Raw genomic sequence first — 19,518 nt, 5'->3', positions numbered from 1 at the left:
ACACACACACACACACACACACACACACACACACACACACACACACAGAGAGAGCGCGAGAGAGCTCTGAACATTGTGTTTGGCTCTGGAGCTTCTTGAATTGTAATTGTCTGAAGCATTTCGACAACCAAACGGGTCGTATGTGTGGTTTAATGGAGGTTAAAAGAGTGGGGGAGCCATAGTTTCAGCAACAGATCGAGACGAAATATTTTAATCTATGGGGGGATGTGCCAGCCACACAACTATGTTTGTGGGTGTGCTTGCACAGGGCAGATGAATGTTGTGAATGTTATCTCAATGGGGGGTAAACCTCATCCATGTGACTTACATATCCCATTTGAGCAGCAGGATTATATCATCAAAAACTCTTGCAAAGCCTGCTAAATCACACTGACGAATCAGACAATATGTCCTTCATGCATTGGAAAATGGGAAGCCACAACATGTGTGTTTCTCGATTTAGACTCATTTCTTTTAGTTATGATTAGAAACTCATTTTCTGAGCTGTCATACTGTGATTTCAGAAGATAACACTATTCACATCATTTCTGGTAGCTAATTTGAACCAATCTGCTCCAGTTTGTCAGATCAAATTAAATGATAAATGAAAATGTGAAATAGCTGTTCGTCTTATACCTCCTGTGAGCGTGGCCATGCAATGTTATTTTTTTTTAAGGGTAGATGGATGCTTCAGTCGGTGGATGATACAGTGGATTTATCTGTTTTTTTGCCTACTGGGCTAGAAGAGCACATTTTTCGGTAGCATAATAACCCAGTGGCCTTAATCCTGCTCCATAACCAAGGGGGGAGATTCCACTGCTGCTCACCCACCCGTCATACCTCCCTTTTGGCCACCAGATCAGCTTACATGGGTCTGAGCTGCAACAAGGCACAGAAAGATGACACGTTTTCACCAATCATTTGTGAATCTGACATCATAAATGATGGCTCTGAGGCGGTATTTGTTATTAAAAGTAATAAGAAATAAAGGTTTTATAAAGAAGCTATGTGCTCCTCAAATCTGTCTGCCACGACACAGAATCGGAACAGAGGCGGGAATCGTAGTAGCGTGAGAGGCCAATGTCCACCCTCGGCCAAGTTGAAACCATTCATGGGTGCTTTGGCATCAGGTAGCTGGAGGCGTGGGAGCCTGAGCGTGCCCTTGATGACACTCGCACATTAAGCCACGCAGAACCAGCCCCCAGTGGGACTTTTAGACTTCAGCCATGCCCTGCTAGGTCTGCAGTGTCTGCCTGTATCTGCCTCTGAGGGGGGAAGAATCTGATGTTATCTGGCACTTCTGTGTTATACAGTACATGTGTGTCACACACTTGGTCAACCACAACACAGCCTGTAATAAGCCCCCAAGCCGTGACTTGGCATGCATGCTGATTGCTAAGCAAATGTCCCACAGACTTCGTGCTTGAATCACTTGGAGCTGCACAGTACAGCGTTTGTGACAGAGCTTCCATCGGTAGCATTTCCTAACTTGTGAATTTAGATATTTAATGACAAATTAATCATCCTGTGTAATCATTGTATACTGCATTACAACATAAATTCATTTGTACAGACATTTGTCTGTGGTTCCAGCTTTTAGGAGGATGGGGGGGAAGAGTGTAAGGAAAGACACTATAAAACTGAAAACGAGAATGAAATTAAGTATATTTTTGGAGTTAAATGCATTTCTTGAGAGACTTTGTGAGGAAATGGTAGCTCTATGAAATCCTTAATATAGACGGCTCAAAACAGTTCCCCTCATTGTCTTGTTCAGCATACCCGACATACCATAAACTGTACATACAGTATACGACACAATGAGCAAGAGCCAACGAACCACTGCAGTAGCTCTGTTTCAGCAGAGATAGTTTCTTGTGCTGAAGTCTAGACTGCACACATTCCATAACTGCATGTCTTTTGTCTCCACATTTGATGTGTGTGTGGTTGTTAGTCTGTCTCTCCCTTTCCGGCCTTGTGTCTGTAGTTCTTTTGTTCGACATAGGGATACATCTGTTCTCTGTCTTTGTCCATTTCTCATTGTAGGCTTGTAGCTTTTGTATATTTGTTGTCATAACTCTCCCACATGTTTTTTTTTTTTTTTTTTTCCATCTTTCACATATCTGCTTTGTAGCACTGCCATATGAAGATTTAGTTTTACCTTTCAAGTTAGCATTGGGACATTGGTCCTTGATCACACCTCCTTGTCTGCCAATAGGAAGTCTTAGATGTGTTCTCCCTGCCGGTTGATGCTGATATATCTCACAGCTCCTCACAGACAGCCCCTCTCTGTTCTGCAGCGTGGTGGGCCCGACTAGAGGACGGGGCCCTGCTGCAGTCTTTGTCTGCTCTGATTGAGACCCAGTCGCAGTGGTTGTCAGTGACCCAGATTCAGATTCAGGGTATGAACCCAAACGAGGCCCTCTTCTGTTTGTACTCCTCTCTCTCTCTTTCTCTTTCTGTCCCTCATCATAATGAGCTTGAGCACAGTTAATGACCTTTTAGTATCGTCCTCAAAGCAAATCTGTTCATAATTTATTTCCTTAATTTGTTCAATTTATAACATGAACATAAAAGTGCTGAAGAATATTTTCATGTGGGTGTTGTCGTGCAGCTCCCCAGGCATGCTATTGATGGTGACTCAGCTCAGTTTGTGTGAGACACTCTGGTGCATTGTTTCAGTCCTGCCCTGTATTGCTTACTGTGTGAAGGTGATGTCCACCTCTGTCCCTGTGCCAGGAGACGCCTGCAGGAGGGTTCTGCTGACTGTTGAAGGACAGGACTGTTGCAGATGTAGAAGCACTAGGGGGGCGTATACTGTATGTTGTACAGCCATCATACTGCAACATGCATTATGATGGCTGTAACATTTGTCTGGATCTGTTATATTATTGTTGTAGATTTCCAGCATTGGGGAATTCCCTCTCCAGTTAAGAGAATAATCCTACATTATATATATATATTATATATTATATATATTATATATATATATATTATATATATTATATATATAACCCTTTTGTCCTTGGTTCCGGCAGCTGCATATGCTGAGTGCGGCTTCCCCAACCTGGCCTCCCTGTTAAGTCCACAGGCATAAGAGCTATTTACTCAACAGAGTCAGTGGGACATTGAATCCTAAATCTCTTCCCTTCCTCATGGCCCTCTGGCCCAATTATGAACCCAATCACAGCAGCACCTACCACCAGGAAACGCCACTGTGTGGAAGTGAATGAATGAGTGCATAAATGAGGGAAGAAGTGAATGTGGAAGTCCCACCCGGAATTTGGTTTAAATGCACACATTTCAGTTCAGAAAAAGCTTGTTTGTGTTGGCACGAACAATGGGAAGTTTCCTACTGTGAGAAGTGCAGCTACATCTGAGCGAGAACATGGTATGACTGTTAAATTGTATCAATCCTAACATTTCTTCTCTCTTGTCTTTCCTTCTGGTTCACCCGTGGGTTTCTTCTGTTTATGATGGATTGCCCCTCTCATTCAACAGGAAACAATCTAAGGTATGTAAGTTTCATCTCTTTCTGTTCCTACAAAAACAACTGGCCAGCATCAACAGAGCTGACCGTGTCAGCAGAAACGGTCATCTGTCTTGGCTTCTCAGTGACTGTCCTGGTATCACAGACACTGAAATCATCCAGAAGCAGGATGCTGCACAACACTGTTCCGCTGAGTGGATGAGAAGCATCCTGCACAGGTCGATCTACTGTTGTGGCGGCGTTTCTAGGGATTGAGAGTGATTTAGTAGTTTGGTAGGCCAGCAGGAGCCGGATAGATGTCCGTGTGAATGTGTCAGCACTCTAAGATCTCGTGAACACCCACAAAGGCTCTACAATGAGAGAGGGATGAGCGCGGACACTGGGGCAGTGTGTGTGCGCATTCAAAGCTGCATTGTTGGAGTGCACCCCCACCTCCCCCCTTGACAACACGCTGGTGACTGGCTCAGAGATGTTTCACACACCAGGGACGGGCTTTGTGGTCAGTGCACTCGGCCGCTGACGGGACCGGGGGAGCGTTAGCGCGGGCAACAAGCGTGCGCGGTCTCTGGAGCCCGTGAACCTGAGTTACCCTGTAATACCCTTCAACTAGACGAGCACGTGGCTGTCTGCTAAGTTATGGTGGCACTCAAATTAGTCTCCCTGCGTTCTGAAGGGTAAACGGGGGGTTGCATTCCAATCACGTTTGACCAGTTTTCATCCCAGAAATGACAAAAAGGGCATTGTGTTTCTCAGCTCCATCATTATTTGTACTGCTGATTAATAGTAATTGTCCAATCATGAACAATTTGTTGCGCAGTCACACCCTCAGGCTGGCCAGGGACAGACCAGAGGAGATTGAAGCCTGAGTTACCAAACCAGCCCTAATTGGGAATGATGGCACTTTTGTTCCTTTGAATGGCACCCACTCACTTGTCTGAAGTCACAAGAGGAGGTCTTGCTTTCAAAGCATTCAGTGATCTCAGTGCTTCCCATGCTGACGGTGCATCCAGTGGTTCCCTGGCCAAGCGCCCCTATTATGATTAGAGGGGAGTTCAATTATTTGGGTTATTTGTGTCGGGGAAAGTAGCAGCAATAGTGCACTGAAAGCCAGAAGTAGCAACGTGCAGCAGCGATGTGCTTGCACTGCAGGATGACGGTGCTGCATCAATGGTACATAAAAGCCTGTTACCTAGTTGAGTGTGGGCTTTGGGAAGTTATACATCTCCTATCAACAAAAGCTGTGTTTTGAATAAGCTGAAACAAAATCTATATGAGACGTTTCTATACTAACTAATTGAAGCTGCTCAAAAGAGACATTTAAGATGCGTGGGGGGGGGGGGGTTGCAGCTTATACAGTAACAGGAGCTGTTCTGTCTGTGAGGAGTACGGGTTCTTAGTCAATGAGGCCACTGCTCTTTCCCAGAGAGCATCCTCTCTGTGTGTCATCCATCCAGAGCTCCTACAGGTGCCTGGGGGGGACACAAGGGGTCTCTGCTGCTGAAGCCTGTGTTGTGAAACCCGGCACTGAGGGCTGAGAGCCAGCCTGCACCACCGGGAACGGCTACAGCCCCGTTTCCTTGGAGACGAGGGTCACCGGGTGCTGGAATTTCTTCTGGGGGAGCGCTGACCCTGATTTATGAATTCATTTAAATCCTATGACAGAACTTGGGGCAGCTAACAGTGGATTTGTGCGGACAGTCATGGTGCGGTCTTAACGAGCATTACCCCGAACAATACTAGGTTAGACTTCATCTTACTCACTCAGACAAGCTCAGTCTTACTGATTTACTGCAGGGTGGCATGGTACGGCACAAAAAAAGCCTGTTTTTTTTGTACCACAGAAGATGTAAGACCACTACTAAGAAAGATCGGGTTGTGTTGTACTGTACATGCCTAGACAAGTGTCAGGAGTTGTGTGTTTACACTCTTTGTGCTGACTCTTCTGCAGGTGTTCGCCTTTGACCACTGTTTCTGGTCCATAGACGAGTCCAACGTTCCCAAATATGCTGGTGAGTCATATGAAACTGATCCTTCACTCATCACCAAAGAACTCAAATCACGTCCCATGTAAAGACTGCTGAGCTTTGTGCAGCAATAGTGCAGGGAAACTCCCAACTTGATAGAAAGCTGTTTTTGCATAATGCAAAGTACGGTAATTTGCATTTTGAGAGAACACGTTAAAGTACGTAATGCAGTTAGTTGTCTTTGTATTGTCTCAAAACAATAAAAACCTCATGGGGTTTGTACAATACATACTAACATTTTGGAAATGTGTATTTTTATTATTAATACAATACAATACATTTCCTTTTGTGCTTGCAGTATGTAATGATCTACCATTCATTTCTCTAATGAGAGCTGCACAGAAAACATTACAGTTTTTTAAACATCTATAGAAAAGAGGTTATTACTGCCAGTCTAAGGAAGATTTCCGTAGTTATTGTTCATATTTATTTTTGTTTTCATATCACGCTCATTTTGTGATGGAAATGTAACACTTGCATCTGCTTTGTGCTGAACCGACAGGGCAATCTGTTCAGTGAAGGGCTGCCTCAAGGGCCCGGGCCAAGGCTTTATTTAGCTCTTTAAACAGCTGTCCCATTCAGCAGGAGCATGATAGGAGCAACACGCGAGATTTCTCTGCACAGCTCGGCATTTTCCACACGACTTTAATTCATTCTTATTCTTCCTTGTTTCGTGTCCCTTGTTGATACATATCTCTGTTTTAATGTTATTGCACTAATGTAAGGATGCAAACCAGGCAACTAGTAGTACTTGTATAACTGAATGGTTTACCAAAATCTCCATGGCGATTCTTTGTCTAAAAGGTCAAGAGGTGGTGTTCAAGTGCCTTGGAGAGGGAATACTTGAAAATGCATTCCAGGGATATAATGCCTGCATATTTGCCTATGGACAAACAGGTAACTGAAAATCCAGATTCAATTTACACTGAGTCCATTTTGTCATGCAGTCTTTGAAGCATTTATAAATAATGTGTTCCCTCCGTTATACTTGAGTCTCTAAGTATATGTGCAGGTTGAGTTGTCTCCAGATGTGTCCATAGAAAGTTTAAAGAACAGGAAGACTTGTGTTTCTAAATGCCCTGGTGAATCACTTAACTCGTATCCTTTCTTCACCCTGGATCAAATTAGCTCCTTTATCCCACTTCCTGTCTTCGAGTGAATCACTCGGTAAAGAGAAAAAAGCTAGGAGAGAAGAGCGCAAATATTTCAGTGGCCCTCCAATCACCTGGTGTATGAGAAAAAAAAGTTGTCTGCAAGCAGCACATTAGTCGTGATGGGAACCAGAGAAGCACATGAAGCATTTGATCTTGGGATGGCAATGTTGGCCGGTTGGTCTGCCATTTTGATCCAGGCTGAAATATCTCAACATCTACTGCATGAATTACCACAACATGTTGTACAGTCATCATGGTTCCCAGAGGATGAGTCCTGATGAATTTGGTCATCATCTGACTTGTACTTTGGTGCCACCATAATGTTGACATTTGTGTACTTTTTAGTTCATGTCTTGACAACTACTTGATGGATTGCCATTAAAACTTTAGTGATCCCTTAACTTTTCATTCTAGCACCATCATCAGGTCAAAACTTTGTTTTATGACCAAATACCTGCAAAATAAATGATATTTCCATCAACCTCAGATGAACTTTGTGTTTAGAGCTAATTAGCAAATATAATCAAAGACGGTGATTATGATATCCAATATCCTTGCTAAACAACCAGCATGTTAACATCGCCATTGTGAGATTGTTAGCATGCTGAATTTAGCATTGAGCTACTGTTGTGCCTAAGTACATTTTCACAGAACCGCTAGCATGGTTGTGAACTTTTTATATTGTTTTGACATGTGGAACAGAGAGACTTATGATACAATCAGGGGGCCCGTTTTTCTGCAGATGGGCTCAAAAAGAAATTCTGTTTGTGTGGTTATAGGAGACTCAAATTAACTTTTACTGTATCGAAAGCACTGTATTGTATGAGCCTCTCGCTGTCGTGGATGCAGTCATGTGTGACTTTGTGATGTCCATCCAGGTTCAGGCAAGTCCTTTTCCATGATGGGGAATGGGGAGCAGCCGGGTTTAATCCCTCGACTCTGCTGCTCGCTGTTTGAGAGGATCCACAGAGAGGAGAACGAGGGCCATTCTTTTAAGGTGGAGGTGTCCTATATGGAGATCTACAATGAGAAGGTCCGTGACCTGCTCGATCCCAAGGGGTGAGTCTGATGGGTGTGCTCTTTCTTCAGAATAAGCACGTGATACCTGTACAACCTCGCTGAATGTAATGCTTTTGACCCGGGGTGACACAGAAAAAGCTGGTTACACAAACTGTGTTGACATTTTCTCATAGTCTTGATTCACTCCAACTCCAGCACAAGTTGTGACCTCTCTGCCAGCTCCCACTTTGTGTTAGTTTGCATCTCTGTTTATAGCTCTGTTGTGTCTAGTAGCCTGACTCGGGGACGGCGACAGAACGATGCGAGTAGGAAGCTCAACCCAGTCATTTCCTGCAGAACAGTGGCCAGCATCGTCCTCTCACACTGCTGCATTCTTCGCCTGCGTGGTCCGATGTGGGTTGGCAGACAGACTGCAAGGGAGAGCGAACAGTGAAAGAGTGGGTTTCAGGGACATCTGCTAGTGAAGCTGGGAGTAGGAGAGCAGTCAGAGCAGCTTGTGAGCCGAGCCCCAGAGAGGGACAACAGGGGAGTACTCTGTGTGCTGCAGATGTCTGAAGTTGAAGCCAGAGCCATTTCGATGGCAACTTCCTCTTGCTTATACAACAAGCCTCACACTCTCTTGCTCTTCTATCTGCCTCTGTGATTTTTAGGTCTAAACGTTGGCTCTGGTATAGACACGAGATACGGAGTCAAGTGTAAAAAGGATCACACTACGAGTTGGCCATGGTCTTTTACATCCTCTTGTTTGCTGTGGGTGGTAGATTACCGGAGTGGAAGCAGGGAACCTGATTTCTGCCAGCCTCGGTCGTTCTGTTGCCAGGATTCAGTGATTCATACTGATCTGTAGGATTTCCTCAACACATGTCAGGCAGCCAGATGAGTTTCACTTTACCCACCTGAAAAAACTTGTATGTTCCTTCATTATGATGAACACTGTAGATAATGCGGAGTCAATCCCACACACACTGTCCTAGTGCCCTGAATATACATTAGAGTTACCAAATCGCAGCTGAAAATAGTCACCAAGAAATGCACTTTACTGCTGTTTAATGGCATCTCAGCTGTTTGAGAATGTCTTTTTTTTTTTTTGAATTTGAATGTTTTTAAAGATGGAGTCAGTGGGGACTTGGGGCTGAGAGCCAAAGGAAGGCTGGGGAAGTGAGAGAGTATTTGGAGATGGAGTAACACATCATTTTTGTTGTCTTTAAGAAGACTTGCTGACAATAAAGAAGGACCTGCCTTGCCCTTTAAGAAATTCAGAAACTTTTTATGTGAATTTTTTCATGTGTCGACTTGGCATCAAACTCCTGTTAACATTTTATTGCAGTTGTGGTGCATAAAAAGAGATCATTTTTTCAATATTGCAATAACATGCAGGCCATTCCATTTCCTCAAGTAGTGAATAATAAAAAATGCAACTTTTTAACATGTAAAATCCCACCAGAAATATTTATATAAAGCTATTGAAGTCATTCTGAAATGCCATTTTTATGGAAGGTTAAATAACTCGAGAGCTTCTCAAAACCCTGAAGGATTCATTTAAATTTTCATTCATTCTGATCAAGGTCAGAGAGAATTTGTTGAGCTGAGAAGTGTTTCATGAAAAGTACTTCATGAAGAGAGGAATGTCCAATCAAATGTGCATTATAAAACCCTGTTGAACATGTTCTTCATTCTTCTTTTTTTTGCACACATTTCCTGAATTGGAGATGGTTATTATTCCTCCCTTTTTCTCCTCTCTCTTTCACTCATTTTGTTGCTTTCCCTCGTTTTTATCTTTTGAAGGGGCCGACAGTCCCTGAAAGTTCGGGAACACAAAGTCTTGGGTCCATACGTGGATGGTCTGTCTCAACTGGCTGTGACCAACTTTGAGGTGCGTCTTTCCCCTTCCTGTCATCACACTTCGGCTGAGCCGAATCCGTATCAACAACCACAGGCCTCATATGTCACTTACGCACATACATGATTTATAGTATCCAGCAGAATTACCTTATATCATATCCCCGGTTGTCAAGTCGCTAATTTACGTTCGGAACAACCATTTAGTTTCACATCCTCCCATGTGCAGAAACTGTATTGACACATATTCCTGATGTGGGATGTAGTCATGGGGTTTTGGGTAGTTTATATGCCAAACCTTGGCAGGGCCTTCCTTAATTAAGTTTAAACATCTCCACCCTGTTCCTCTGTGCTCTGCTCTGCCTGATATTCCTGCAGTGGTTTTCCCACAGCCGTGGCCCACTGTCTACTGTGACCCAGCTAAACCACATGGCACACAGCCATATGTGAATACCGTCTGACTTTACTGTTATCATAATGATCAATGTGCAAGTTTTACCTAAATCCGGTGAAATGTGTTCAAATTGTGTCTTTATGTCAAACTCTTGTCAAACGTTTTGTCTTTAATTCCCTCACTCTCCATCTTTTTAGGACATTGAGGTGTTAATGTCAGAGGGCAACAAATCTCGCACAGTTGCAGCCACCAACATGAATGAGGAGAGCAGTCGATCACATGGCGTGTTCAGTATCATTGTCACACAAACGCTTTACGATCTACAGTCTGGGGTCAGTATTTCCACCAACATTCACAATTAATTGTTCCTTGAATTTACTGCATTATATTACCTCATTTGTGTGTGTCCTATTTGTCTTATCATGGGTCTGACTGACTATTTGTTTGTGTTGTGATGGTAAACAGAATTCAGGAGAGAAGGTGAGCAAGATGAGTCTGGTTGACCTGGCAGGAAGTGAGCGAGTGTCTAAGACTGGAGCTGCTGGAGAGAGACTCAAAGAGGGCAGCAATATTAACAAGTAAGTCTATTTTTTCCATATGAAAGGCAAGCAAAATATGAATTCATCATTTGACAGGTTAAAGCTGATTGTGTGTGTGTGTGTGTGGTTGTAGGTCTCTCACTACGTTAGGCTGTGTGATTTCTGCTCTGGCTGATCAGTCTGCAGGAAAGGGGAAGGCCAAGTTTGTGCCATACAGAGACTCAGTGCTCACCTGGCTGCTGAAGGTTTGACCCACAAATTACACAAATTTAAAACTGGTTGTTAGAAATGTTATGAGGTTGTTCTAGATGTGCTGATGATACCACACTAGAAAATAAAAGATACTTTATTACGAGTAAATGTCCTGCATTCAAAATAATACAAAAAAGTATTATCAGCAAAATGTACTTTAAGTATCAAAAGTATTCATTTATTTAATTGCAATTGTTTGTTTTTAATTAATGAAAAATAAACATCTCTAGAAAGGAATTTGTATAACTTGAAACAAGAAATAAGGCAGTTTGCTTCACTAGAACTATGAAAGATTAAATTTAGAAAGTATAATCAAGTTCATTTGCAGATTTTGACACTTTTAAAAATATAAATGACAGTGAAATGTACAATAGTGTAGCGTAGCAGACATATAATGTAGAAAAAAATTTAAATACTTGCATAAAGTAAAAATACCTCAAAATTGAGTAAATGCACTTAATTAATTAAGTTCATTTCCACCACTACTGCAAGGTGACCAACAATTACCACTTTGTTGCACAGTTGTCCTTTGTTGTTGCAATATTTGCATTTCGACATTTATCAGCTATGCTTCCTTGCTAAATGTTTTCTTGTCTTCAGGACAACCTTGGCGGCAACAGCAAGACGGCCATGATAGCCACAGTGAGTCCGGCAGCCGATAACTACGAGGAGACTCTTTCCACGCTACGCTATGCAGATAGAGCCAAGAGAATCGTCAACCATGCCGTGGTGAACGAGGATCCCAACGCTCGGATCATCAGAGAGCTCAGGGACGAGGTGGAGAAGCTCAAAGTTCAACTCTCTCAGGCTGAGGTAAGAGGAGGGATTGGGTAGACCTGAAGAGACTCACCAATGATGTGAATGAATTCATGCCAGACTTGTCATAAATCACACGATAATCCAGATGATGCTGATGTTCATGCTTCTTTCCCTTATTCCCATCAGTCATTGAAGGCTCCTGATCTGAAGGAGAAACTGCACGAGTCTGAGAAACTCATTCAGGAGATGACCGTCACCTGGGAGCAGAAACTAAGAAAGACAGAGGAGATTGCCACTGTATGCACAACCACCGTAAACAGACTCCAAAACCTCAGTTCTAATTCCTATTTATACGTACAGCAACACTGTTATTATCCATATTTACAGGAACGCCAGAAGCAGCTAGAGAGCATGGGCATCTCTCTGGAAACATCAGGGATTAAAGTGGGTGAAGACAAGTGTTTCCTGGTTAATCTCAATGCTGATCCTGCCCTAAATGAGCTACTGGTCTACTATCTGAAGGTAATGCAGTTTTTACAATGTGATGATGCAATTCTGGAAAGATAACTACTAGTTAATATTACACAGTACTCGCTACCATCGTCACCCTGCTGCCTTGTATGTTTTTCCATTAGCACTTATGTATTTATACTTATTTGTGGGACTACAAAGTCCCAGGTAGCGCACTGGAATTTTAAAATGAGGAATTTTCGAGTGTATTTTTACCAGTCTGCATTTAATTTAAGTGGTTCTATTAACGCCTGAACCTGCATCTGTTCCCCTTTAGTTTCAACCTAAGGAGCTTTAAAAAAAAAAGATAAATGGCCAACCCAAAGATGCAGACCCATTTTTAATGGCACCACTACTGCTTAGATTTGTAGACAATTGTTTAGGTGAAAGCCATGAATGGATGGAAGAACTTTGTGACATGTCGCCATGTTGTTCATGGCAAACGCTGTAGGTTTTTGGTTTAAAGTGGCTGGAGAAGTTAGAAAATCCAAAACGCCTCGTAACGGCTAAAGTTTGTACAGAGGCCAGAAAGTTCTCATTTTAGCAGTTAGTCGCTGCCAAAAAGCTGGTTAGTCACTTACTTCTTTCCTTCCCTGGTGTTACAGCATATAGTTAACACCACCGATCCATTACCTTGGTAATATTTACCGTAGACTGAGGCCCTGAAACACAGCACATATGGCGCAGTGATCCAGATGACGCTGTGAGAGCAGAGATTCGTTCAGTAAGAGCACGTCTGGACTTTGCAAAGCAATGAAGTGGAACAACCAACCAGCTATTTGGACCTGTAAGAGCAGAAGCATGTGAGAAAGCAGCCCGTACAGAGTACAGAACAACAGGCCTTTGTCTGGGTTCTACAGGCCAGCCTGGCATATCGGTGTGGAATGACCATGGTACTGTGAAATGGGTTAGTGCGCTGCATGGTAGGACATCCTCTAGTAGCTGGGATGTTTGTTTAACAACACCCACTCTCCAAAGAGAGAGACACAAGTTTTTTCACTTGATTTTGCGTTGGTTTTATTCTTGAATTTGAGGTTGTTGTTTTTTTTGCAAATGACAAAACTCTTGAGCAAATTGGTTCAGCGAACAACATTTTGTAGGTTATGACCTGAGAGTTGGAACAAGATGCTGGTCGTAATTATTTTCAGATCTGTCATTATAGTTTTCTCAATCTGTCCTCCACCTGTGTGTAGGAGCACACGCGTGTGGGCGCAGACACGTCTCAGGACATCCAGCTCTTTGGGATCGGTATCCAGCCGGAGCACTGCGTCCTGGAGCTCTGCCCAGATGATGATGTCACCCTGATGCCCATAAGGAATGCCAGGTGAGCTGATATGCAACTACCTCCAACACACTCTCCATCTTTCCCTGTGTGTCTCTCTCGCTGTTGTCTCTCTCCTTCATGGATGACTGGACCTCAGTGTTTCACATGACCTCACTGTACAGGAATCTATGATCTGAGCTCCTCGCTTTGATATCAGAGCCACGTCTCCCTCCCACTACAAAAGGATTGTTCCTGCTTAATTAGTTTTCCCTGTTCAAAGATTATAATGCCACCTGACATCTTCATTATCAGAACTTCATTTCTCTTGTTTTCTACAGGACCTGTGTGAACGGATCAATGATTGATTCTTTGGTGCACCTGTGGCATGGGGATCGTATTTTATGGGGCAACAATCACTTCTTCAGGTATAAAACGTGTCACGGCCACATTCAAATATATTTGAATATACGTGACAAATGTACTGTATATAGTCATAAAATGAAAACGTCACTGATTGGAAGTCCTGTTGCTCTGTAGGATTAATCTGCCAACACGAAAGCGGCGGGACCGTTTAAAGGAGCTGGAGAGAGCTTCCCCCAGAGAGAGCTTTGTCGAGGCAGATGTGGAGACCGCCAGCGAGGCGTCTTCTGAGCAGGACTACAGCTATGAGTTTGCTCAGATGGAGGTCACAATGAAGACTCTGGGGAACAATGGTATGATTAGGATAATCTGTTTTTGCTTTAGGGTCACAGCTGTATACAGTATTTATTCCACTTAGGTTTCTGGACCTTCAGCTTGTTGCAATACTCTGACCAAATATCATCTTTTAGAAATGCCATCACTCTGTTCTGTTTATCTCCTTATTTTAAATATAAAAAAAGATCAGCTCGAGTGTTAAATACAATACAGCTGACCAGTTTGTCAGCTGATTGTTGCAGTCTGGGTGGACCTGGCTCAAAATAATGGTTGTATTCATTAACAATTCATCTTTTGATTAGGTTTTTGATTACACAATAATGTATAAGATAATTAGTCTTAAAATGGTGAGAATTTGACATCACAATTTCTTTGAGCCAAAGTTGACATCTTCAAATTGCTTTATCTACAATGATATGAAACGGAAAGAAGCAGCAAACCTTCACAATCCAGAGGACAGAGTCACCAAATATTTGGCATTTTGATAAAATACTAAAATCAAAAATCAAAATAATGAAAACATCAAAGTTCTTGACTTTTTTTTGTCAATCTCCAATCTATTGACTAAATGATTGTTCAAACAATTAATTCAGTGATACTATTTTTTTTTTTTAAAGCCGACAACACACATGACAATAAGAATTTACTATGAAGACCATAGCTTGTTGTGGAAAAAGAATAATAATGTAATAACTTTATTTGTTATCAGCTGTGGGTGGTTGTTTTTGGTCCTGTTCCTTTACTGAAGAGGCTTTGCTCAGTGCTGATCATGTCTCGTGTTTTTAGACCCCATGCAGAATGTGGTCCAGGTGCTGGAGAAGCAGTACCTGGAGGAGAAGCGTACGGCTCTGGAGGAGCAGAGAGTGATGTACGAACGAGAGCTGGAGTCGCTACGGCAGCAGCTGTCTCCTGAGAAAACGCCGCAACACCACCGCAGCAGCAGCGAGCGCCTAGCCTTCCCGATGCACACGCCACACGGCAAGCTGCGACTGTGGACGGAGGAGCGGTTAGTGGAATCTAGTTTGTTCACGGCAGGGAGGTTGAGATGTGTAGTCATTGTGCTTGTTTTTTTTCCCTTTTTACAGTCGCATTTGATGTTCATAGTATTCGGCTTTTTAGATGTACCTAGTTATATGAATATGTAGAAGCCAATAACGTTTTTAAGTCATTGAGTCATTTAAGTGTTGGAATTGTCTCATTCTGATTTTTTACAATGTCGACTCAGTCTGAGTCAGTCAGTTGCTTCAGTGTCAGTTGCCATCAGTGAGGCATCCTCACCTTAAAAGATGCTATCTGGAAGGAAATAAAGTTACTTGTCATCTTCCTGTAATAATCCTGAGCTGTTTTTTAGGTGCTGCTAAAAGTATCATTTGAAAAATGGTGAAGTGAATAAATGTAGAATTGTGAATTTGTAAAATTTGTTTACAACAACACCAAAACCGTTCTGACACATTGACAGCATATCAGCATGTTGTTGGTTTCAGTCTCATCATTGTGATAGCTAGTTAGCTTTAGCCATCATCCTTGCCGGTGACAACCGTTTCAGGTTGTCTGTACGTACATACATACCTACGGTCCATAGGAATGCCTGCAGGGAATTCCTTCAAATTTGGCATTTTGGACAGACATGGACTACAACTTGACTGGTTCACAGATGTATACTTCTTTGAGGCAGTAATTCTAGTTCCTGATGTTGTTCTTGTCTTTTTATTTTGCCGTTCTTGGTAAACTCTAGCAACTGTGGTTTGATAGCCAAATCTGAGATTTAACTTAAACATCACGCTTCAAGTCGTAGTTCAGTCAATCAGTAACTTCCTTCTCAGCTCTGTGTATTTTTTTACGCCAGCTGTTCCTGTAAATGAGGATGTTGTGTCTATTTAAGTCCATACCGAGTACACAACAAGTGGCAGGTTGTCATCTTCATGAATGAATGATCTCTGTGTTCTGCTGTCTGTGTGTGTTTGTGTGTCAGGGATGAGCTTTTTCGTCAGAGTCTTTCTCGACTCAGGGAGCAGGTCGTGAAAGCCAACACCTTGGTGCGAGAAGCCAACTTTTTGGGAGAGGAGATGAACAAACTGACTGACTATCAGGTCACCCTTCAGATTCCTGCGGCCAACCTCAGCGCCAACCGCAAGGTCAGACCTATGAACCTCCTGCAATCACACACCACCTCCATATCACCTCACCTTGGTACACATTTCATTATGTCACGGTGAGAATATCTGCTGAAATACAAAAAGTGTTTTAATCTGTTCACCTGTTTCTTTATAGCGTGGAGCAATAGTGAGCGAGCCGGCCATTCAGGTGCGGAGAAAAGGAAAGGGGACCCAGGTGTGGACCATTGAGAGGCTAGAAAACAAACTGGTGGATATGAGAGACCACTACAGGGACTGGAAGGAAGGCACAGAGGAGATGGTAAGAAACAGAGGATCAGAAAACGGGAAGATAGTAGAAAAGATAGAAAGATGAACTGGATTATTCAGGTCTTTCTCTGTGTTTTTTCAGTATAACAAGGCAAACAGTAAGCACAGTGATCCATTCTATGAGGCGCAAGAGAACCATAACCTGATAGGAGTGGCCAACATTTTTCTGGAGTGCCTTTTCCATGATGTCAAACTGCAATATGCGGTCCCCATCATCAGCCAACAAGGAGAGGTAAGGCTGCATCAACATGAACAGATGAATGCACTGATAAATAAGTCATGGTGCAGCTTTCCAATATTCTTATTACATCAGGTCCATATAAAAGGATGATGCACATTTCAAATTTAGACATTTTGGTGGGGCTGGGCAATTTACCGATATTATATTGATATTATGATATGAGACTAGCTAGATTTGGTATATCGTAATATGGCATGAGTGTTTTCTTTTCTTGGTTTTGAAGGCTGCATTACAATAAAGTGGTGTTATTGTCTGAACTTACCAGACTGTTCTAGCTGTTCAATTATTTACCTTTACCCACTTAGTCATTATATCCACGTTAATGATGATTATTTATCAAAAATCCCAATGTGTAAACATTTTGTGAAAGCACCAATGGTCATCCTACGATGTCGCCGAAGTATTGATATTGAGGTATTTGGAAAAAAATATTGTGTTATTTGATTTTCTCTATATGGACCTGCCCTACCTTTTGGGGATGAGTCTATGGGGACATGATGTCTCATTGCTCTGTGTGTACAGGTAGCAGGCAGGTTGCACATTGAGCTGATGCGAGTCAGTGGAGTCGTACCAGAGCGCCTGTCTGGGGGAGACGACTCGTCAGAGAACTCCAGTGAGAGTAGCTGCTATGAGGTGATGGACACCAACGGGGAGATCGTACATATAGCCAAGAGGCTTACCTGCAGGGTAAAGCCTTTTTAAAGTCACTGGATTTCAACAAATACAGGAGTTTTAAATTGCTTGGCCATTGTTTAACTTATTTTTGTTTGATATTTTTCTAAGACAAACTTGTCTCTTTGCTGCAGGTGCGGATCAGGGAGGCCACAGGTCTGCCACTCAACCTGTCCAACTTTGTCTTCTGTCAGTACACCTTCTGGGAACATGGTGAGCCCACTGTGGCTCCTCCCATGGTCAGCCCAGACATACCTTCCCCTCGAAGCCCAGATGCCCAGTTTACTGTCCAGTTTGATCAATGCAAGGTACATGAAAAGGAGCTGCTTGTCTCAACTCAAGGCTGTTAATGCCTCACCCTGAAGCATTAGAAAATTTAATTTCCTTAACTTTTTCCTTTTCTTTTCAAATTAACTCCAGTACAAACATGTTGTCTTTGTGCAGGACTACATTGTGCATGTGACGGATGAGTTTTTGGAGTTTATATCGGATGGAGCATTGGCTATAGAAGTGTGGGGTCACCGCTGTGCCGGGAACGGACGGTCACTCTGGGAGTTAGACGCACTGGAGGCCAAGACCCAGACGCTCCGTGACAGGTACATGTATCACATGTCGCACGCAGACTTTTGTACACACACACACACACACACACACACACACACACACACGCAGACATTTCACACCTAACTAATCTTGGCTGTTGCTTTTTCTAGGTGGAGTGAGGTGTCTCGCAGGATCGAGCTGGTGATCTCCATCCAGGAGCTGAATGAACAGGGAGAGTACTCATCTGTGGAGCTGCAGCCTGGAAAAGACATCAGCACAGGAGGTGTCTTCCAACTCCGACAGGTCAGAGAAAAACTATGAGCAAGTTTCCCTTTTAGGTCAGACAGGCTGCCCTACATCAAACACACACTTAAAGCTACAGTTGATTACTATAATTAAAAAATAACTCATTTACTTACTATATCATGTCAGTAGTACATGAGACAGATAATCTGTGAAAAGAAATCGGGCTTCTCTGCCTCCTTCTGGTGTGACAGTTTGATCGGAATTCACAAGCAGTGATTCACAGCTGCGTTAGCGACTCCTCGGCTCTAATTGGTTGTTTCTCTTTGGCCGTGGTGAAATCTTGCAAATCTGTCTCGTGTAGTATTGTCAGGATATAGTGACAGTTTGAGCAAATATGACCAAAAAGTAATTTTTTTTTTTTAAGTTACCAACTGTAGTTTCAAGAGGATCATGACTAATTATGTCATTATAAACATTCGTGTACACGTTGTACTTTGGAAGTGCAGTGCTGGCAGCAGCATTCTGATGTTGAATTATGGGGATTTGTACAAGCAGGGTCACTCCAGGAGGCTGCAGGTTTGTGTGAAGCCGGTCCAGAACTCAGGCACTCTGCCTCTGCTGGTGGAGGCTTTGATGTCTGTCTCTATCGGCTGTGTGTCTGCTCGCTCCACCAAACTACAGAGACCCCTCGACAGCTACCAGGTGTGTGAAATACACATACACATTTTTTTTCATATACTCACTTGCAACTTAGACTATAAACCTATTGTATTAAAAATAATAGGATGATGATTTGTATGTAATTTGATTCTGGGTTTTGGGAACAGTATGCTTGTGCCATGCCATTGATATACAATATTATGCTGATTTAGCTAAATTAGTCCATCTCAGGTTTCGTGCCATGAGTGGTTCATCTGGGTAGCTGGCAGTGAGTCTAAAGAAGGCCAAGGAATGCACAAACTCATTAGTGCCCTGTTCGTTCTGTTAACATGCACTGATGTGCCCTGATGTAGAAAGAAACGGACTATTTGAGAAACTCCTTTTTTTATTTGCCACATTCAGAATCAATCCTGGGGTTTGTAATAGTTTTCTAAAGACATTTATTGGTGAAAAGCATACAAACATGAACGTAAATTGTTCTTTCACATCACTGAAATTCTTAAAACAGTTACATGAGCAGTGAATGGTAAGCAATGAGCTGTCATGTCAGGGCCTTTTTCTGGTTCCCCACATTTGACTGAGTGTGTTCTCTTCTGCCAGAGAGAGGAGGAAGACGATATGGATAGTTATCAGGTACCCTTTCAGTCTCCCCCTGCTGCTGCTCCCTGTAGCTCACTATGCAGCATGAAGGAAACCAAATTCATCATGTGTTTGCGACTAGGCTGTTGCTGAGGGCATGTGAGGCAGGAGGCAGAGGGCTGTGCCAACTAAATTAGTGCTTTATTAAAAAGCAGC

At 42.8% G+C, this 19,518-nt stretch overlaps 1 protein-coding gene across 7 annotated transcripts in view; it reads left to right on the top strand.

Annotated features, from left to right (window-relative positions):
* Window positions 1-19,518, top strand: part of kif13a (kinesin family member 13A) — a 37,896-nt gene that overhangs the window by 8,473 nt on the left and 9,905 nt on the right. For 6 of the 7 annotated variants that reach the window (XM_031852632.1, XM_031852630.1, XM_031852633.1 and 3 more), the window contains 24 exons: window positions 3,499-3,511; window positions 5,436-5,496; window positions 6,316-6,408; window positions 7,544-7,724; window positions 9,471-9,558; window positions 10,116-10,250; window positions 10,384-10,496; window positions 10,591-10,702; window positions 11,310-11,522; window positions 11,655-11,765; window positions 11,856-11,990; window positions 13,172-13,302; window positions 13,581-13,667; window positions 13,780-13,955; window positions 14,725-14,944; window positions 15,911-16,073; window positions 16,210-16,353; window positions 16,444-16,593; window positions 17,125-17,289; window positions 17,409-17,582; window positions 17,719-17,870; window positions 17,988-18,120; window positions 18,619-18,765; window positions 19,324-19,356. In XM_031852632.1, the coding sequence (XP_031708492.1) occupies window positions 3,499-3,511; window positions 5,436-5,496; window positions 6,316-6,408; window positions 7,544-7,724; window positions 9,471-9,558; window positions 10,116-10,250; window positions 10,384-10,496; window positions 10,591-10,702; window positions 11,310-11,522; window positions 11,655-11,765; window positions 11,856-11,990; window positions 13,172-13,302; window positions 13,581-13,667; window positions 13,780-13,955; window positions 14,725-14,944; window positions 15,911-16,073; window positions 16,210-16,353; window positions 16,444-16,593; window positions 17,125-17,289; window positions 17,409-17,582; window positions 17,719-17,870; window positions 17,988-18,120; window positions 18,619-18,765; window positions 19,324-19,356 (3,130 nt within the window). The remainder of the gene's footprint in view (window positions 1-3,498; window positions 3,512-5,435; window positions 5,497-6,315; window positions 6,409-7,543; window positions 7,725-9,470; window positions 9,559-10,115; window positions 10,251-10,383; window positions 10,497-10,590; window positions 10,703-11,309; window positions 11,523-11,654; window positions 11,766-11,855; window positions 11,991-13,171; window positions 13,303-13,580; window positions 13,668-13,779; window positions 13,956-14,724; window positions 14,945-15,910; window positions 16,074-16,209; window positions 16,354-16,443; window positions 16,594-17,124; window positions 17,290-17,408; window positions 17,583-17,718; window positions 17,871-17,987; window positions 18,121-18,618; window positions 18,766-19,323; window positions 19,357-19,518) is intronic. The other variant, XM_031852631.1, reaches the window with a different exon arrangement.

Source organism: Anarrhichthys ocellatus, unplaced genomic scaffold (assembly GCF_004355925.1).
Source record: "Anarrhichthys ocellatus isolate YVR2014 unplaced genomic scaffold, GSC_Weel_1.0 scaffold13, whole genome shotgun sequence".
Classification (NCBI taxonomy): Eukaryota; Metazoa; Chordata; class Actinopteri; order Perciformes; family Anarhichadidae; genus Anarrhichthys; species Anarrhichthys ocellatus.
Note: the sequence above shows the minus strand (reverse complement) of the source record. Positions and strands in the feature narration are given on the sequence as shown.